The sequence below is a fragment of the Acomys russatus genome, chromosome 25 (assembly GCF_903995435.1).
Source record: "Acomys russatus chromosome 25, mAcoRus1.1, whole genome shotgun sequence".
Lineage (NCBI taxonomy): Eukaryota > Metazoa > Chordata > Mammalia > Rodentia > Muridae > Acomys > Acomys russatus.
Genome location: NC_067161.1, coordinates 31,522,495 through 31,537,316, shown reverse-complemented (window position 1 = coordinate 31,537,316; position 14,822 = coordinate 31,522,495). Strand labels below are relative to the sequence as shown.

General features: G+C 58.1%; 2 protein-coding genes across 2 annotated transcripts; one reads left to right on the top strand and one right to left on the bottom strand.

The window, feature by feature from the left end:
* The first annotated feature begins 1,518 nt into the window (after nt 1–1,518).
* On the top strand, nt 1,519–3,842 carry Ltc4s (leukotriene C4 synthase). The gene is made up of 5 exons (XM_051167429.1): nt 1,519–1,794; nt 2,759–2,858; nt 2,935–3,005; nt 3,093–3,174; nt 3,578–3,842. Exons 1-5 carry the CDS (start codon nt 1,737–1,739, stop codon nt 3,717–3,719), a joined length of 453 nt encoding a protein of 150 aa, XP_051023386.1. The 5' UTR covers nt 1,519–1,736; the 3' UTR covers nt 3,720–3,842.
* Nucleotides 3,843–4,653: 811 nt separating this feature from the next.
* Mgat4b (alpha-1,3-mannosyl-glycoprotein 4-beta-N-acetylglucosaminyltransferase B) lies at nt 4,654–14,822 on the bottom strand. Its single transcript, XM_051167427.1, has 15 exons — nt 14,514–14,822; nt 9,371–9,556; nt 9,140–9,280; nt 8,917–9,050; nt 8,392–8,438; nt 8,037–8,150; nt 7,762–7,837; nt 7,479–7,593; nt 7,125–7,255; nt 6,817–6,924; nt 6,530–6,723; nt 6,062–6,140; nt 5,895–5,982; nt 5,703–5,815; nt 4,654–5,431 (listed from the first exon to the last, which is right to left on the bottom strand). Exons 1-15 carry the CDS (start codon nt 14,608–14,610, stop codon nt 5,408–5,410), a joined length of 1,647 nt encoding a protein of 548 aa, XP_051023384.1. The 5' UTR covers nt 14,611–14,822; the 3' UTR covers nt 4,654–5,407.

Below are 14,822 nucleotides of genomic sequence, written 5' to 3'. Positions count from 1 at the left end.
AACAAAAAATAGCACTTGAGTGGCGGAGGGTGGGCATGCCCAAGAGAGCCCTCCGAAGCTGGGCAAACTCGGAGTACAAAGAAGAAGAATCAAGAAGAATCAAAGGATGTAGGAGGGGGGTCAGAGGCTGGTAACCCTTGCCTCTGCCCTGAACATCCGCCCAGAGACTTCCTGAGAAGTTGCTGATGTCGAGCCTCTGTTTCCTGTTGCCAGGCCAGAGAGAATGAACACTGATGGGAGGACATGTGGGCCTCAGAAGAAATACAAGCAGGGCCAAGCTTGTAGCCTGCAGCCGTGAGCACCCGCACTCACAAGCAGAGACACATGGACGGGTTCATTTGCTGATGGGCCACGCAGACAGGCACACGCACCATTCACATGGGCCTATAGGAACACAGCCTGCCAGATGCATGCCAATGTCTGGGTTCCAAACTTTAGGGACTTCCAGGTGATACTGGAGGGGGTACAGATCAGGAGCCTGCAGTCCCGGCAGCTTCAGGGAGGAAGGAGGCAGAAGGGTTAGGCAGACCATAAGGATACACAGTTCATTTTGCCCCAAACACCTCTGTCACTGAGCATCAAAGCAAGGACCAGCAGAAGACCCAGCTCTGTCCTCGAGGACCCTGGAGAGCCCCAGCTGGGAGTCCTCAGATCTCCTATGCTGTGCTAGTTTGGGTCCTTCATGTGCGGCTCCACAGCTCCTGTCATTCCAAGCTGGGTTGGGCCACTGCCGACCAGATTCACCTCAAACCAACTTCATCAGAAAAGAGAAGTGACTATTTCGCAAGACAGAACAGTCCAGGGGCGCATATCAGACAAGGTGGCCCCCGGGGGGACTCAACAACATGAGCCTTCGGCTTCCCTAATCTGAGCTTCCTTTCCCAAAGTGCTAATGAGGTTTCCAGAAGTGGGTCTCTCTTTCTTCCCTCAGCCTTGGCACATGTGTATATACCACAAACTTGGCGGGGGTCGGGAGCACAGGGGTGGGGGTGGGGGGCGAGTAGCTTGTGCCCGCTCTGTCTGGCGTGGGAAGGTCTGAGCTGAGGAAGGGAAAGATCACTGCCTGAAGCTAAATGGAATGCTGGACAAATAAACGGGCCTAGCCCTAGCTACAAACACTCTCCCACAGCCCAAGGATGGAAGATGTTATTCATGAGGCTGTGTCTGTGAGGATGTACGGGTGGTGGGCCTCAGGATGCCTACAAGGAGCAGAAGACACCAGTAGGTCCACTGTGACTGGAGACAGCGGGACAGCATTCTGAAGCAATAGGGAGTTGGGAAGGATATGTTAACCCTATACATTACAGGGGACACGGATACAAATTAAGCAACTGTGGGGCTAGGGTAAGTCCGGGTTGGGAGTCCAGGAGCACAGAGCCTAAAACCGAAGGCAGGATGAAGGGGAAGTCTGAAAGGCCAGTGGGAAACCTCCCGAGGGTGTGGGCCTGAGTGAGACGATGGGGCCTGGGTGAGCAGTGTGGACTCTGCCATCACAGGACTACACACGCAAGGCCAAGAACGGCTGGAGGGAAGTGGCCAAGCTGTCCACTGCCCTGGTTTCTACCTTCCTGGCCAGGCTCCATGCCTCTGTGGATACAGTCATGCCCTCACCCCTCCCCGCCTCTCTACTGAGAAGGGGTGGGGAGTACCGAGGCTCTTCCTGTCCTGGGACAGCAGCTGAGTAGCACACTGGGCTGATAAGAACCCTGCGGCTACCTCTGCCTGTGGCTGGCACCATGAAGGACGACGTGGCTCTTCTGGCTACAGTCACTCTCTTGGGAGTTCTGTTGCAAGGTGGGCTGGCTCCTGTCCGGGAGGTGGGTGGATCTTATACCCAGGCGGCCTGCTCTGTGTCTTTCAGGGTCTAGGGGTGGGGAATAGGGGTGCCGGCAGGCCTAGGTCCAGGTGAAGGACAGGCAGCTTCCAGCGCAGGTCTTCAAGAGCTACTGGAGTCTTTGGGTGTACAAGGGCCTAAGTCCCAGCTGAGGAGCCCACACTTGCCTGCAGTGGGAAAGAAGCCTCAATGGGGTTTCTGAAGGTGAGCAGTGGAAAGCGTACACGGGTCAAGGTCTAGAGGGAGGACCAGCTGAAGGATGGTAAAGATTGCCGAGGAGCCACTGAGGAAAGCATGTCAGGTGCCTGCCTTGCGGCGGGGGCTGGTGTCTGCTTGGGGGTATGAGGGCTAGGAGGGCAGCTTTGGGCTTAGGTTGGGAGAGTTCAGGCTACTACAGGCATCTGGAGCAGGGTATCTGCCAGAGTTAGGGCTGAGTCTATGATGTCTTTTCAGAGAAGCTGAGAAGTTTATGCCGTTGTTTGGATGGTACTGAGACTCAAGCTTGTGTGACCCTGGCCTGAGGCAGGGTCCCTTCTGGGCGACTCTATAGGTGGGAAACCAGGGTCCCTTAGCTACAGCGAGTGTACTTCCTTGTTCCGTAAGGAATATAGCCACTTTTGTCCCAGGACACGCCTACTCAGGCTAAAAGACTGGGGTCCAGACCTGCAGAAAGGGAAGTGGGTATTTACAAGTCAAATAGCTCAGGAGCTCCTCCCACCGACAGGTGTTTCAGGCCCGCATCACCCGAGGCAAAAAGCCTCAGGCCCACTGGGCGTCTCCATTGAGCATCACTGATGGGGCAGGTGGGAAGGAGTTGGGAGGGAGTCACTCAGGGAGAGACAGAGAGAAGGGGACGGGGTGAACCCCGTCCTCATCCCAGGGCTTCGGGCGCCACACCTGACTCCCACATCCCCACGGCCGCAGCCTACTTCTCCCTGCAGGTGATCTCTGCGAGAAGGGCTTTCCACGTGTCGCCGCCGCTCACCTCTGGCCCTCCCGAGTTCGAGCGCGTCTTCCGAGCCCAGTGAGCGCGGCGGGTCCGGGCGGGTTCGGGTGTCAGCCCAGCCGGTCTGCACGCTCACCAAGCCTGCCCCACGCAGGGTAAACTGCAGCGAGTACTTCCCGCTGTTCCTCGCCGTGCTCTGGGTCGCCGGCATCTTCTTCCACGAAGGTGCGGGACAGCGCGGGAGGCGCGATCCGGGGTTGGTCCCCCGGGTGGCTGGAGCGCTTGCTCACCGCACCTCCTCGGCCCTCGCAGGCGCCGCAGCGGTGTGTGGACTGTTCTACCTGTTCGCGCGCTTCCGCTACTTCCAAGGTTACGCGCGCTCGGCACAGCTCAGGTAACTCGGGACGGACTTCCGGGAAAGCGCTGCTGGGGAGGGTTGCTCCCAGACGCCACTCAACGGTGGGAGGCGGCAATCGGCCGGTGGGGACCAGTGGAAAGAGATTGCCTTCGGGCACGGTGGGTGGGTGGAACCAGCCCTAGTGAGCTGGACTACCCCGGCGGGGGCGGGGCCTAGGCCTGGAGGCAGTCCTAGGGCGGAGGGGGCGGGACCTAGGCCTGGAGGCAGTTCTGGTGCGGAGGGGGCGGGGCCTGTGTCGGTAGGGCGGGCTTAGGCCTGGAGGCAGTCCTAGGGCGGAGGGGGCGGAGCCTTGTCTGTAGGGAGGGGCCTAGGCCTGGAGGCAGTCCTGGCGCGGAGGGGGCGGGGCCTTGGCTTCGCTCCCGCTGAGTGCCGCCCACAGGCTGGCTCCTCTGTACGCGAGCGCGCGCGCGCTCTGGCTGCTGGTGGCGATGGCTACGCTGGGCTTGCTGCTACACTTCCTCCCAGGCACGCTACGGGATGCGCTCTTCCGACGTCTCCAGGTGCTCCTGCCGATGGCCTGAAGGCATCAGAGGAGCTGGAGAAGACCTTAGAGCAATATGCTGGGGTGTCCACCTCCGAATCCCAGTTTCTAATTAAAGTTCCCACGACGGTCCTTTATGCATTCTCTGGGTCTGAGAGGGTCGCTTACCGCAGACTGCGACGCCTGGAGGGCCCCCGGGCTGGAAAGCTGTAGCCTGGCTTTGGGAGGCGGAGGTGGGGGTGGTGTGGGCAGGATTGGATTCATCCTCCTCTCCCAGCACTCTTCCTCTAGACAGCACCTTGTCTACCTCTGTCTTGACATTTATTTCCAGCGATAGAACCTTCCACCCACCTTTCTGCGCTTGGGGCTCACCTTCCTTTCAGCCTGAGCCTCAGCTGTGGTATTCTTTCTTGTATGCCCGAACCCACCCACCACAACCCCAACTTCACAACTAGAACCAGTTGGTCTTTCCCTGAGTGAGAAATGGGTCCATTTTAGATCAGTACTAGCTCCCCAACATGAAGTCAGTGTAGGTAGGTGTTCAGGACACCCCTGCAGAGGCCCACAAAGCAGTGAGCATGACCAGAAATGTGGTCAGTGATAGGTACTCTCAAGTGGACTCAGGGTGCTTGAAGGGGGCCAGGCTTCGTTGGGTAGGCCTACTGACAAAAAAAAAAAAAAAAAAAAAAAAAGGCTCTAAATGACTTTTAACCTGACAAGGGGACATGCCTCTCAATCGATGTGTGAAAGACCCTGCGGTAGGTGGAAATGGTGCATTTATTTTAGAGATAACCACAGCATGAGCCAGGTGTTGTGGTTCATGTTGTAACCCCAGTACAAAGAGGTTGGCCAACTCTTCCCCCCTGAGGCACTGAGGTCTGTGCAATAGATGGGGTGAGTAATATGATGCCAGCCTAAGGTGACATGTGGGTAGACAGGCACAAGGCTTAGGAGCAAGGAACCCCAGTTACTGGCTAAGATCTTCCAGCTAAGTGGGGATGAGGTTGTGTTGGTATGCGACAGTTGACATGGTAAAGGGGGTCTGGGAATCAGTTCTTGGCATGACAGTGGCCAAGTAGCCAGCCAGTATTGGATGAGGGTCTCACAGCACAGGTGTGCCACATATACCCCACATGCCCACCACCAGCAAGTTTTGGGAACGCATGAGGATAGGCCAAGCAGACATTAAAATGCCTGGCCAGAACTGGGAACATTCACCTATGAGGCACATACTTCATTAACCCTTTATTACAAGTCACGCTCTTATAGAAGTATATGCGAACTTACGTGAAAAAATCAAATGTATCCAAGAATAAAAAACACAGCACATAAAGTAGTGTATGCATTCCAGTGTTTGCGCCGCACACAGCGGGCACCCTAAGAAAAAGCTCTTCTAACGGCCTGGCTGAAGACGTCCGGCCAGGGGCAAACAGTTCGGTTCAGTTCTTTTTGGGCGGCAGCAGGCCAGCCCTCAGGCACAGTGTGGGAGCCGCCTGCCTCTCCCGCGGCCCGGCGGGCAGGGGCAGCACCAGCTTCTGGGGCCTCCGGGCCAGCGGTGGACCCCAGGCCAGCCCGAGCTGCCTGCCAGGCAGAACCCTCCACGTGGGGTGGATATGCCTGGTCCTCTGGGCTGGCGGCGGCAGCAGCAGCAGCAGCAGCAGAGGCAGCAACATCCTCGGAACTGTAGGCTCCAGAGTCGGCCACAGAGCACCCTTGGAAGCCTTCCGCTTAGTCGGCCTTTTTCAGAAAGATCTGGAAGAGTCAGGCTTGCGATGAGCAAGGGCCTTTGGGGCTTTTTTTTTTTTTTTTTTTTTTTTTGGTTTTTCGAGACAGGGTTTCTCTGTGTAGCCTTGGCCATCCTGGACTCACTTTGTAGAGCAGGCTGGCCTCGAACTCACAGTGATCCGCCTGCCTCTGCCTCCTGAGTGCTGGGATTAAAGGTGTGCGCCACCACGCCCGGCTCTCTTTAGGGCCTCTTAAGGTCTAGCTGGTTAGTCCCATCCCTGCACCCAGCTGATCTCACCTCACTCAAAATGACCCACACCGGGGAGTCCGTTTGGATGGAGAGGCGCAGTGCTTCTAGGGGGCCAAAGGCAGGATCCACTTCTCCTTCGGCTACGCCCTTGTAGAAGGAGCCTGTGGGATCGCAGTACCTAGGGGTAAACACAAAAGCCACACCGCAAAGCCCAGCCCACGCAGGCCCTGCCCTACTCACCAATCTGGAGGTAGCCATCAGGGCTCCGGGGGTACCGGAGAGTGGCTGAGCGGCCCTCCTGAAGCGCCTCCTTCTCTGACTGGGGATTCTGAGGGCAAAGCAACAGGGTTGGAGCGGCTGGCCAGAAGGGGGCACCCTCAGCTCCCACCTATACCCACCATACTCACATCAAAGGGCAGCACCTCCACAGAAGTGTTGAAGAGCTTGTCTTCTGGGTGCTCAATGTTCCCGCTTCGGAAGAAGAACCTACAGGTGCCAAGCAGGCCGGTGAGCTGTGGTAAAGGTGAGGTACTACCCGGGCACACTGCCCAGGCCCAGGAGCAAGAGGGCCATGCCTGGGCCAGTAATAATACTAGGTGGGTCTCCAGGTGCTGGGGGAGGCCGAGCACCATTTTGGACAGCCATGGGCTGTGCAAGGCAGCTGGGGCCGTGGCCTGAGACTGTGGTGATGGGTGTCACCCGAGTACCTAAAGATCTGCCTGCCATAGTTCTTACAAGGTAGTGCTTTTCAATAAGGAAACTGAGGCATGGTGGGGTCGAGAGAGACTATAGGCAGGGTACCTAAAGACCCAGAAGTATATGCCGAGGCCTCTAACTGCTATCCACCCTGTCCCCTTCCCCCAGGGATCACTGACCGCTCCAGGCGCAGTGGCTGGAAGAAGCGGAAGCGGATGAAGTCTCCCGCGGCGGGTGTGAAGGCCCAGAAGAAATCCTCGCGCAGGTAGGCCTTCTCCAGGGTGAAATGCTGGTACGTCTTGAGGCTTGTGCTCACCTCCGCTGGCGGGTTCACGTGCTCCTTCCGTAGAGCGTGCTTCCCGAAGTCTTTATCCTAGGGAGGGACACAGCAGGTGTGAGGGCCACCCTCCAGTCCTGCCTGCCTCCCACCGCCCTCTGTCCAAACTCCGAGGAAGGCACAGCCCACCTTCAGTTTTTGGATCTTGCCGGCCAGCGAGGAGTGCGTGCCCACGTGCTGGAAGAGGGACGGCTTGAACCGGATCCGGAGGTTGGCCTTCTGCCGATCGCAGTGTTTCTGTGGACAGACTGGTGCCTTAATTAGGGTTCAGCTTGGCCCAGACTCTAAGGATGGGGCCTTTCCTTGGGATAACCAGGGGATTTCCTCAGCCAGCAGTGTCCTCTCCTTGACATGGAGGCATGGCCAGGAGCGCGGTGTGCGCTGGCAGCTGAGGGCCCACCTTTTCCCTGTGTTGGTTCCAAGCCTCCCCTGCTCACCGCATCCTTCTCAGGGTTGCAGACTTTCACCCACAGGATGTGGTCCAGGAGCCAGTCGATGGGCTTGTCCCGGTAGAACATCAGGATGAATTCCACAATCAGGCTCAGATCCAGCGACTTGAACATCTTCCCTGAGGGTAGGAGTCAGGGAAAAGAGCTCTGAGCGGGAAAATACTGCGTGTGGACCCAAGAAAACAGGGCAGGTCTGGAGACCCTGGGATGGCCGCATACAGAAGATACTTCCAGCGAGGCTCACTAGCACGGTACTGGGGCTGAGAGATGGGAGACGGAAGGGCACAGGTGGGACTTCCGGGCTGTCCTCTGGCTAGTGGGGGCACTACAGGGGCGGCCTACCAATAAAGCCCAGCTGAGAGAACTCTAGGATCATCCAGTCCTCGGAGGGCTGCTGGAGGGCAAAGTTCTTCATCGTGCTCAAGTAGTTGGGCTTGGCTATGATGTCATCCTCCAGCTGCACAGAGAGGAGCAGAAGGGGGCGAGGACTCAGGATTGGTGGAGGGCAGAAGTGGGTCCCTCACCCAGGTGTGACCGTGTGCAGGATAGGGTGAGAAGCCGGACAAGGCCAGACACTCAGGTCCAGCGGGGGTCAAGGTGGGCAGGAGAGAAGCATCAGGCTGACCTGCACGTAGTAGATGCCTTTGGACTGAGCATACATCATTAGGAAGCAGTAATCGAGGTTCTGTTTGGTCCTCCACCTATGGGCCAGGGGCAGGTAGCCTGAGAGGCAGAGACAACTCCACCTCTGGTGGACTACCACAGCGAAGCCACTGAGGTGGGTAGGACCCACCCTGCCCACTCCCCACCCCATACCCATCAGATGGGGTCCTCCAAGGAGACGGTGATGGTTGGTGACCTAGCACCAACAGACTGTTGGGGGCACTGAGTGTTAAATACCTGACTCTCTCCTTGGGGTCTCCAAAGGACTCTCGAAGGCGGGAGAAGTCCGGGTAGAAGTGAGGGGAAGGGGAGATGACTTCCAGGAGCCCGGAATGGATCTCTGTGGGGAACCTACGTGCGGGCGGGGGAGATGCAGTGTAGCCTCTAGGGGCAAAAGAATGGTAGGATCCATCCACACCTGCCTCTAAGGGCTCTCCAAGCAGATGGCCCTCCTCCACTAGCCTACAGAGGCACTGGAGCTCCGGAAAGGCCAAGGGCCACACACAGGCCCTCCCCCAACACAAGGCAGACCACCAACTTAAGGGAGGCAGGTACCGCCCTCCAGCAACCTTTCCTGGTTGCCCACACTCACAAGGCCTTGATGTTCTCTGTCACTGCCGATGTGTACTGTGGATCGGTCTGTGGGAAGACCAAGTACACTTAGCTTAGCTACCACCCCCAAATGGTCTGGGAGAGGGAGGGGCAGGACTGCGAGCTTCAGATATTCCCCCGCCCCCCCCCCACGTACAGCATGACAACTTCCTGTCCTGTGTGCCAAGACAGATGGGGGCTGGGGCTGGCTGTGGTCACGATTAACCTCAGTAAGCAGCCTTTTTGAGAGACTGGCCAGTAGGGTGAAGGGAACCAGATAACCAGTTTCTCCACAAGGGGGCGCAAAGATGCATCTTTCTTTTTAACTTTTTGTCTTCATCTACTACTGAGTGAAACTTAGGTCTACAATTCTGACTGTTGTCCGTCCTGTCCCGCAAACCTGCCCCACATCGCCCATCCCCCCCACCCTCTGCCACCCCACCTCCCCCTGCCCCAGGTCGTTCTGGTCCCCCGGGGGATTGTTTTGTTTTGAATTGTTACTGTGGGTCTGCCCTGGACCACTCGCCTCGGCGATCAGCACCACGATCACTGAGTCTTCCTTCTCCTGTGGGCTCAGCTCCGAGATGAGCGAGTGCAACGTGTCCGTCAGGTACGAGTGCACCTCGCGCCGCACGCTCGGAATGCCCATCACCACGGACACTGCAGGGGCGCGGAGGGGTGACACTGGACAGGGCTCCAGGGGACAACCTCTCTGCCCGCCTCTCGCCCCTCCCGGGCCACGCCCATACCTCCGGTGCGGCCCTGGCCCACTCGCACTGCGGGCTGCAGGCTGCTCTCCTTGGCCAGCAGGTGCGGCAGATGGTGGAAGACGGTGGGCAGATGAAGCACGTGCCTGTGCGAGACGTTCCACGGCTTCAGTCGCGGATCCTCTGGGTGGTTGGGAAAGGGACGGGTCAGATTTTGCTGGGCCTGAAAGCTGCCCAGCTCTGCAGACCTCGATCCACCCCCATCCAGCTCACCTGTTAGGCGGCCCCAAGTGCGATTGCCCTCTCCTTCCCGCAGCGCCTGCCTCTCAGACACCGCCCTCTTGATCTCTTCCAGCACCAGGTTTAGCTCCTTGGAGCGCTTGAGGCTCTCCTGCTCGGCCGCGTGCAAACGGTCTCGCAGCGCCAAAAACTCGCGCTGGTAAATGTCCACCACGTCACCTGGTGGGGAGGGGAGTAGGGAGGTGACACACACAGGCTAACACCAGGAAACAGCTTCCTGAAGACCCAGTCCCACACAGCATGTCATCACTGAACACCTGTCTGTGCAACAGCACACCTGAAAGGGGATGATGCCTGCCACACCCAGCTATCTTGGGGCATATACCAGTTCATGTGAAGCTACACTGACGCTCAGCCTGGGGTTTAAAAACCCACACCCACCCACGCACCCACCCCCTCCCCACCATAAAGAGTAGCATTCTGCCAGGTAGTGGTGGCAGGACCTTTAGTGTCCCTGCACTTGGGAGGCAGAGGCAGGCAGATCACTGTGAGTTCGAAGCGAGCCTGGTCTATAAAGAAGAGTCCAGGCCAGCCAGGGCTATTACATACACACACACACACACAGACACACCCTGTCTCAAAAAAACAACAACAACAACAACAGTAAATAAATGACTTTGGGCGCAGGACCTGTGACTATGTGTCCCTGCAGGATGGGGGTGGAGGGGGAGGGCGCTCCTCCATCACGGTTGTCAGTAATTGCTCATTCGCTGGGTTTTTCCCCCATCACACCCTCCCCAGCCCAGTCCACCCCCCCCCCCCCATGCTCAGATCAAGAGAAGAAACTGACTAGCCCAGGGGTTGCTCAACCAGGCCACAGCAGACACCCCAACCTCAAAAGACCTGTGCATGCCACCCCAACGAGAACTGTCAGAACTTCAGCTATACAACCCCAGAGCTGACAGCAGTAGGGCCCAGATGTGAGCACTGTGGGGATACTTGGGACCCTGAGTCGAGCCGCCTGAGGGTGGAGACAAGTCCCCAGGATGAGAAGCACCTGGTGCCACTGGCCTGGCAGGGGTCAACAGCAAGAGGGAAAACCGCATTTTGGTGGCTAGGGGCCAGCAGCTCCTGCCAGCCCCAGCACTCAAGGCCTTTGGCTGATTGGGTTCTGCCTTCCATATTTGCTATTACATACACCGCACCCTGCTTTATCAAGTGGCTAGCTTCTGCACAAGCTGTTTCTTCTGCCTGAATCCCACACCATCTGGCCCAGCCTTCAAGGCCTTGTCTCTAAGTCTAAGAAAGCCTTTCTAACTCTCATCCCATCCCCCAGGCACCAAATCCTTGGTTTAGGAAACACCCTCAGAAGGCCTTGTGGGGTATGGGGGGGTGGGGGAGAGGGGGGAGTTGCTCCTAGAGCCCTGTAAACCAAAGGTGAGGCTTAAGGCAAGTTGAGTCCCTTCAGGACACACTTCCTCCTGGGAGCGACTAAGGCAGAGCTCTGAGTGCTGCTTAAGTCACAGGCAAGGAGTGCAGAGGGAAAAGGAGAGAGGTCTGGAGATGGAGGAGCCAGATGGGCTCTGTTGAGGCATCCTTACCTGAGGAGCACTCCCGCCCCATATCTTACACCCTGTCTTATCCAGGGCTAAGGTCCCAGGCCCACACCCAGGCTTAGGGACACCTGTCTCCCCGCCCCCGGGAAGAAGGAGGAGGAGTCCGGTTTCAGGATCTGTGAGACTCAGAGCTCAGCTCAGGGGCCAGGTTACCCTGGAAACCTGACCCCTTGAATACTGAGAGCCCACCCCCAAGCTCACCCTCCAAGCACTGGGCTATACCAGCAGCCACCCAGGGTGGAAGGCTAGAAGTGCCCAGGCTGTCAGACCCAGCCAGGGAGGTAGTTCACAGCTGCCTAGACAGCCAGGTGCCTGCCCCTTAGCCTGCCTGAAAAGTCCCTGCCCTCCCCTCACAGTGAAGCTAAGGGGCAGCCTGGGCCACTGGCAGCATCCCAAGCAGCGTTGTGGCAGAGCCATGAGAGGGCACGGGGAAGTCACCCTGCTCAGACTCCCTGGTCTGCCTGTTTCCAGCAGACTTACTCTGCTCTGGGAGGAAGCTGAGCCTGCATTAGACTGCCTCAGGTAGGTTATGGTGGGTGGCACTTCTCTGAATCATCCTGATCATCCAGGCCTGGGCACAGCTGGATCCCTGGCCCAGCCTCCCTTCTTCCTAAGGCCTGTGCTGCTGTCTGTTTACCAGCAGGTAATGGGCCCCTTGGGTTCCTAGGCCTGGCTGCTGCCCACACACCAAGCCAGCTGCCATTCCTCAGAACCCCATAGGCCCTTTCACTTAGCAGCCCACCATAGTGTTCTGACCCTGTTCGGCCTGCTGTTGCTCCCTATTGGTCTGGTTCTCAGACCTCTGATGGGGAATGCGTGTGGGTGTGGGTAGGGGCTCTGCCGTTGTACCCTTCAAATCCAGAAACTTAAGCTGTGTGATTATATCCCTATGGGTTGTTTTCTTTCTTTCTTTTTTTTTTTTTTTCCTGGTTTTTTGAGACAGGGTTTCTCCATGTTGCCCTGACTATCCTGGAACTCACTTTGTTAGACCAGGCTGGCCTTGAACTGGGAGATCTACTTCTGCCTCTGCCTCTGCCTCCCAAGTGCTGGCCACCACCACCTGGTAATGGGTTGTTCTTAAAGCAGGGGACTTTGCTAGGCCATCCTGGCACCCCACATGTCTGCTGGGCTGGAGAGTAAGGATGGTCATTGATAAGGCCTTGGGGACTCTTTGATCTCTGTGGGTGTGTTGGATGTGTTGAGCAGGTTGGGATAGGCCTTCCTGGGAGGCAGAGGACTTTGGCTTCTATCCACACCCTCTAATCCCAGGGAAGCAGGTTGGAGCTGGCCTCAGGGAAGGAATGCAGCAGTGGCCACACCATAATAGACTAAAGTGGTTATGGGAACTGGGATGCCCTGTAAGCAGGCAATTAACATGCCCTGAGGCCCACAAACTGCAATATTCCACCTGGCTCCCTCTTGGCAGAAAAAACAGATTTCAGAGCCAAGCTGGGGTACTAAACTTTGTTCATTGTATTTAGGGAGGGAGAATAGATTCTGGGCCTTAGGGAGTTGCCAGGCCCCGCCAGAGGTCTGCTATGGACCTACAAGAGGGTAGGAGGTAAAGGCGGAGAGAGGCAGGTGTCTACTTGGCCTCCAGATCTTACAGCCTCCAAGAACTCTAGAGGAACTGTCCATCACTGATATCCAGCCCAGTGGCGGAGGGTGGCCCTGGACACTGAGGAGGGCTGTATGGATCTGTCTCCCCTTCAAGTGCAAGCTCAGCAGCTGTGTGGCTGAAGCTACAGCTTGCTCCCTGCGGGTCTGCCTGCTTGGACAGCTGGGTTTGAACCTTGGTCCTGAACCCTAGGTACATCTGGCCAAGTCTGATTCTTTCCTATCCTTAACCCAGGCTTCCAGGGTGACCCCTGCTCCTGCTGGCTCTTTCCTCTCTGGCCCCCTGCCTACATCCTTGCTTCCGGTTCTTCTGCTCTTCTCCTAAGCACTTGGGCTTCCTCTCCTGAGCCCTGTGTCGGCTGCGAACTGGAAACCAGTTCCAATCTAGTGGCTGAACTGGTGAGCATGGCATCCCTATGAGCTTGCTACTCAACTGTCTGCATGGAAGAATGAGAAAGGTTCACAGCCTAGACACCTGGCCCCGCTGGACACCCATGGAAACAGGACAGGCCCTGGGCAGGGTGGGCCTGGTCACTACTACTCCCTCCATGCCCACAGGCTCCTGGGCTTGTCTTTCAGGAGGAAGATCTCTGCATCTGAACCCTACCCTTCTCTGGTTCTCCTGCTCCCCAGGCCCTGAGAGTGCCAGTCTCCTGGTTACTCCCTTAGGAGGTTTCCTGACATCAGATGGTGACATGTGACTGTTGTAGGATGCACACAGGAACCACTACCGATGAGATGACAAGGGGCTAGCGGCCCAACCCACAGTGGGGCAACCTGGTTCCAGTTCTTCAGACGCGGCGGCTTCACAGCAGCCTTCCCCGCCTTTCATGGCCACTCTCCCTACCCTTCGGAGAAGCCTCCCCTGATAGCCCATCCCCTCCTACAGCCTCAGCCCTCACCACACTCCCTCTGTGGCAGGCCCTAAGGAACCTCTCCTCAGAGTTCCTGGCTTGTCATTCTCTCAAGGCCAGTTCAGGCCTTCACCAAAACAGGACAAGCGCTAGACAAGGCTGGGCTAGCAGGAGCCTGGTGGTCGGAGAACATACCCCATGACTCTATCCCCAGACCCATTTTCTATAACCTTGGTGGGGAGGGGGGACAGAAACCCCGCGTGAGGGAGAAAGGGGGCCAGCTGGCCTCAGCCTGACAGGACAGGAAGCCCACAAGGCAGGAAGGAAGGAAGCAGCTTTTCGCAGAGTCCTGTGTTCAGGCTGGGTGGATTCATGGCCTCCGAGATCCTCAGCTCCCACTTTAGCTCAAACCACTCAACCTAGTCAGGAGGACCCCTGGCAGCCCTAGGGCCCGTGCCCCTCTACTCCCCAGAGGGCTGGCCAGGCTCGGAGGCCATAGTGTGTACTGGCCAACCTGCTCAAGCTTCAGAGGTGTTATCAGGGAGCTGGGATGGGTCAAGGAAACCCCATAAAGTGATCACATATCAGGGTTTCTAGGCGAGCTGTTCAGGAGGCCCTCCAGAGGAACCCTGGGGCTCGGTGCCATGGAGGAGGCTGTGGGCCCCCAGGGTGCAGCACTCCCAGGAGCGGGGCTGCTGCAGAGCACAGCAGTGAGTGGGGCAGGGGAATGGATGCCTTGGCTTTATCTCCTCACCTGTCTTAACAACCCTGTGCCTGCTCTTGTCCAAGAGCCTGCCGCAGGTTCTCTGGGTCCACCTGGTTACAACTACCTCTTTGACCTTGTGTCTCGGCCCCCCCGTGAGAACTCCGTAAGTCCTTAACTTGCCAGTGGGAGCGCCCACCCCTGGCATGGGATAACCGCAGGCAGAGGCCAGTCCTAACCGCCACACGGAGGCGGGGATCTGCCAGGCCGGACCTGGGAATTTCGTTTTGCCAGCAGCAAACAAGTGGGGTGAGGATGGGAGGGGCTCAGGTGCTCCCCGGGCAGGCCTGCGCGGGCGGCGGCAGGGTGGCGGCGGGGGGGCTCACCTTTCTGGCCGCTGAGCGCCGCGTACCAGGAGAGCGAGAGGAAGGCGCACAAGCAGAAGAGCAGCAGCGTCAGGAAGGTGCCATTGCGGAGCCTCATCTCCCCCGGTGCGCGGCGAGCGCCGGCGGGGCCGAGGCCGCATGGCCCGGGGGACCGGGGCCGGGGCGCGGGGGCCGGGAGGCGGCGGGGGGCCCCGGCCCCGGAGCGCGGAGGAGCTGCGGGCCCGGGAGAGGTGGCTACTGACTGGACGGAAATGGGGACGAGCGGGAGCCGTGCGGAATGCTCCTCCGCGGCGCGCGGCGCTGACGGCC

What these genes read in the sequence shown, in the direction of transcription:
- Ltc4s (XM_051167429.1), top strand. Translation starts at nt 1,737, where the DNA reads ATGAAGGACGACGTGGCTCTTCTGGCTACAGTCACTCTCTTGGGAGTT. An exon ending in GAGCGCGTCTTCCGAGCCCA is followed by an intron (nt 2,859 to 2,934) that starts GTGAGCGCGGCG and finishes TGCCCCACGCAG; the next exon opens with GGTAAACTGCAGCGAGTACT. An exon ending in GCGCGCTCGGCACAGCTCAG is followed by an intron (nt 3,175 to 3,577) that starts GTAACTCGGGAC and finishes TGCCGCCCACAG; the next exon opens with GCTGGCTCCTCTGTACGCGA.
- Mgat4b (XM_051167427.1), bottom strand. Translation starts at nt 14,610, where the DNA reads ATGAGGCTCCGCAATGGCACCTTCCTGACGCTGCTGCTCTTCTGCTTG. An exon ending in CTCTCAGCTGGGCTTTATTG is followed by an intron (nt 7,256 to 7,478) that starts GTAGGCCGCCCC and finishes TCCTACCCTCAG; the next exon opens with GGAAGATGTTCAAGTCGCTG. An exon ending in TGTGGGTCATTTTGAGTGAG is followed by an intron (nt 5,432 to 5,702) that starts GTGAGATCAGCT and finishes TGACTCTTCCAG; the next exon opens with ATCTTTCTGAAAAAGGCCGA.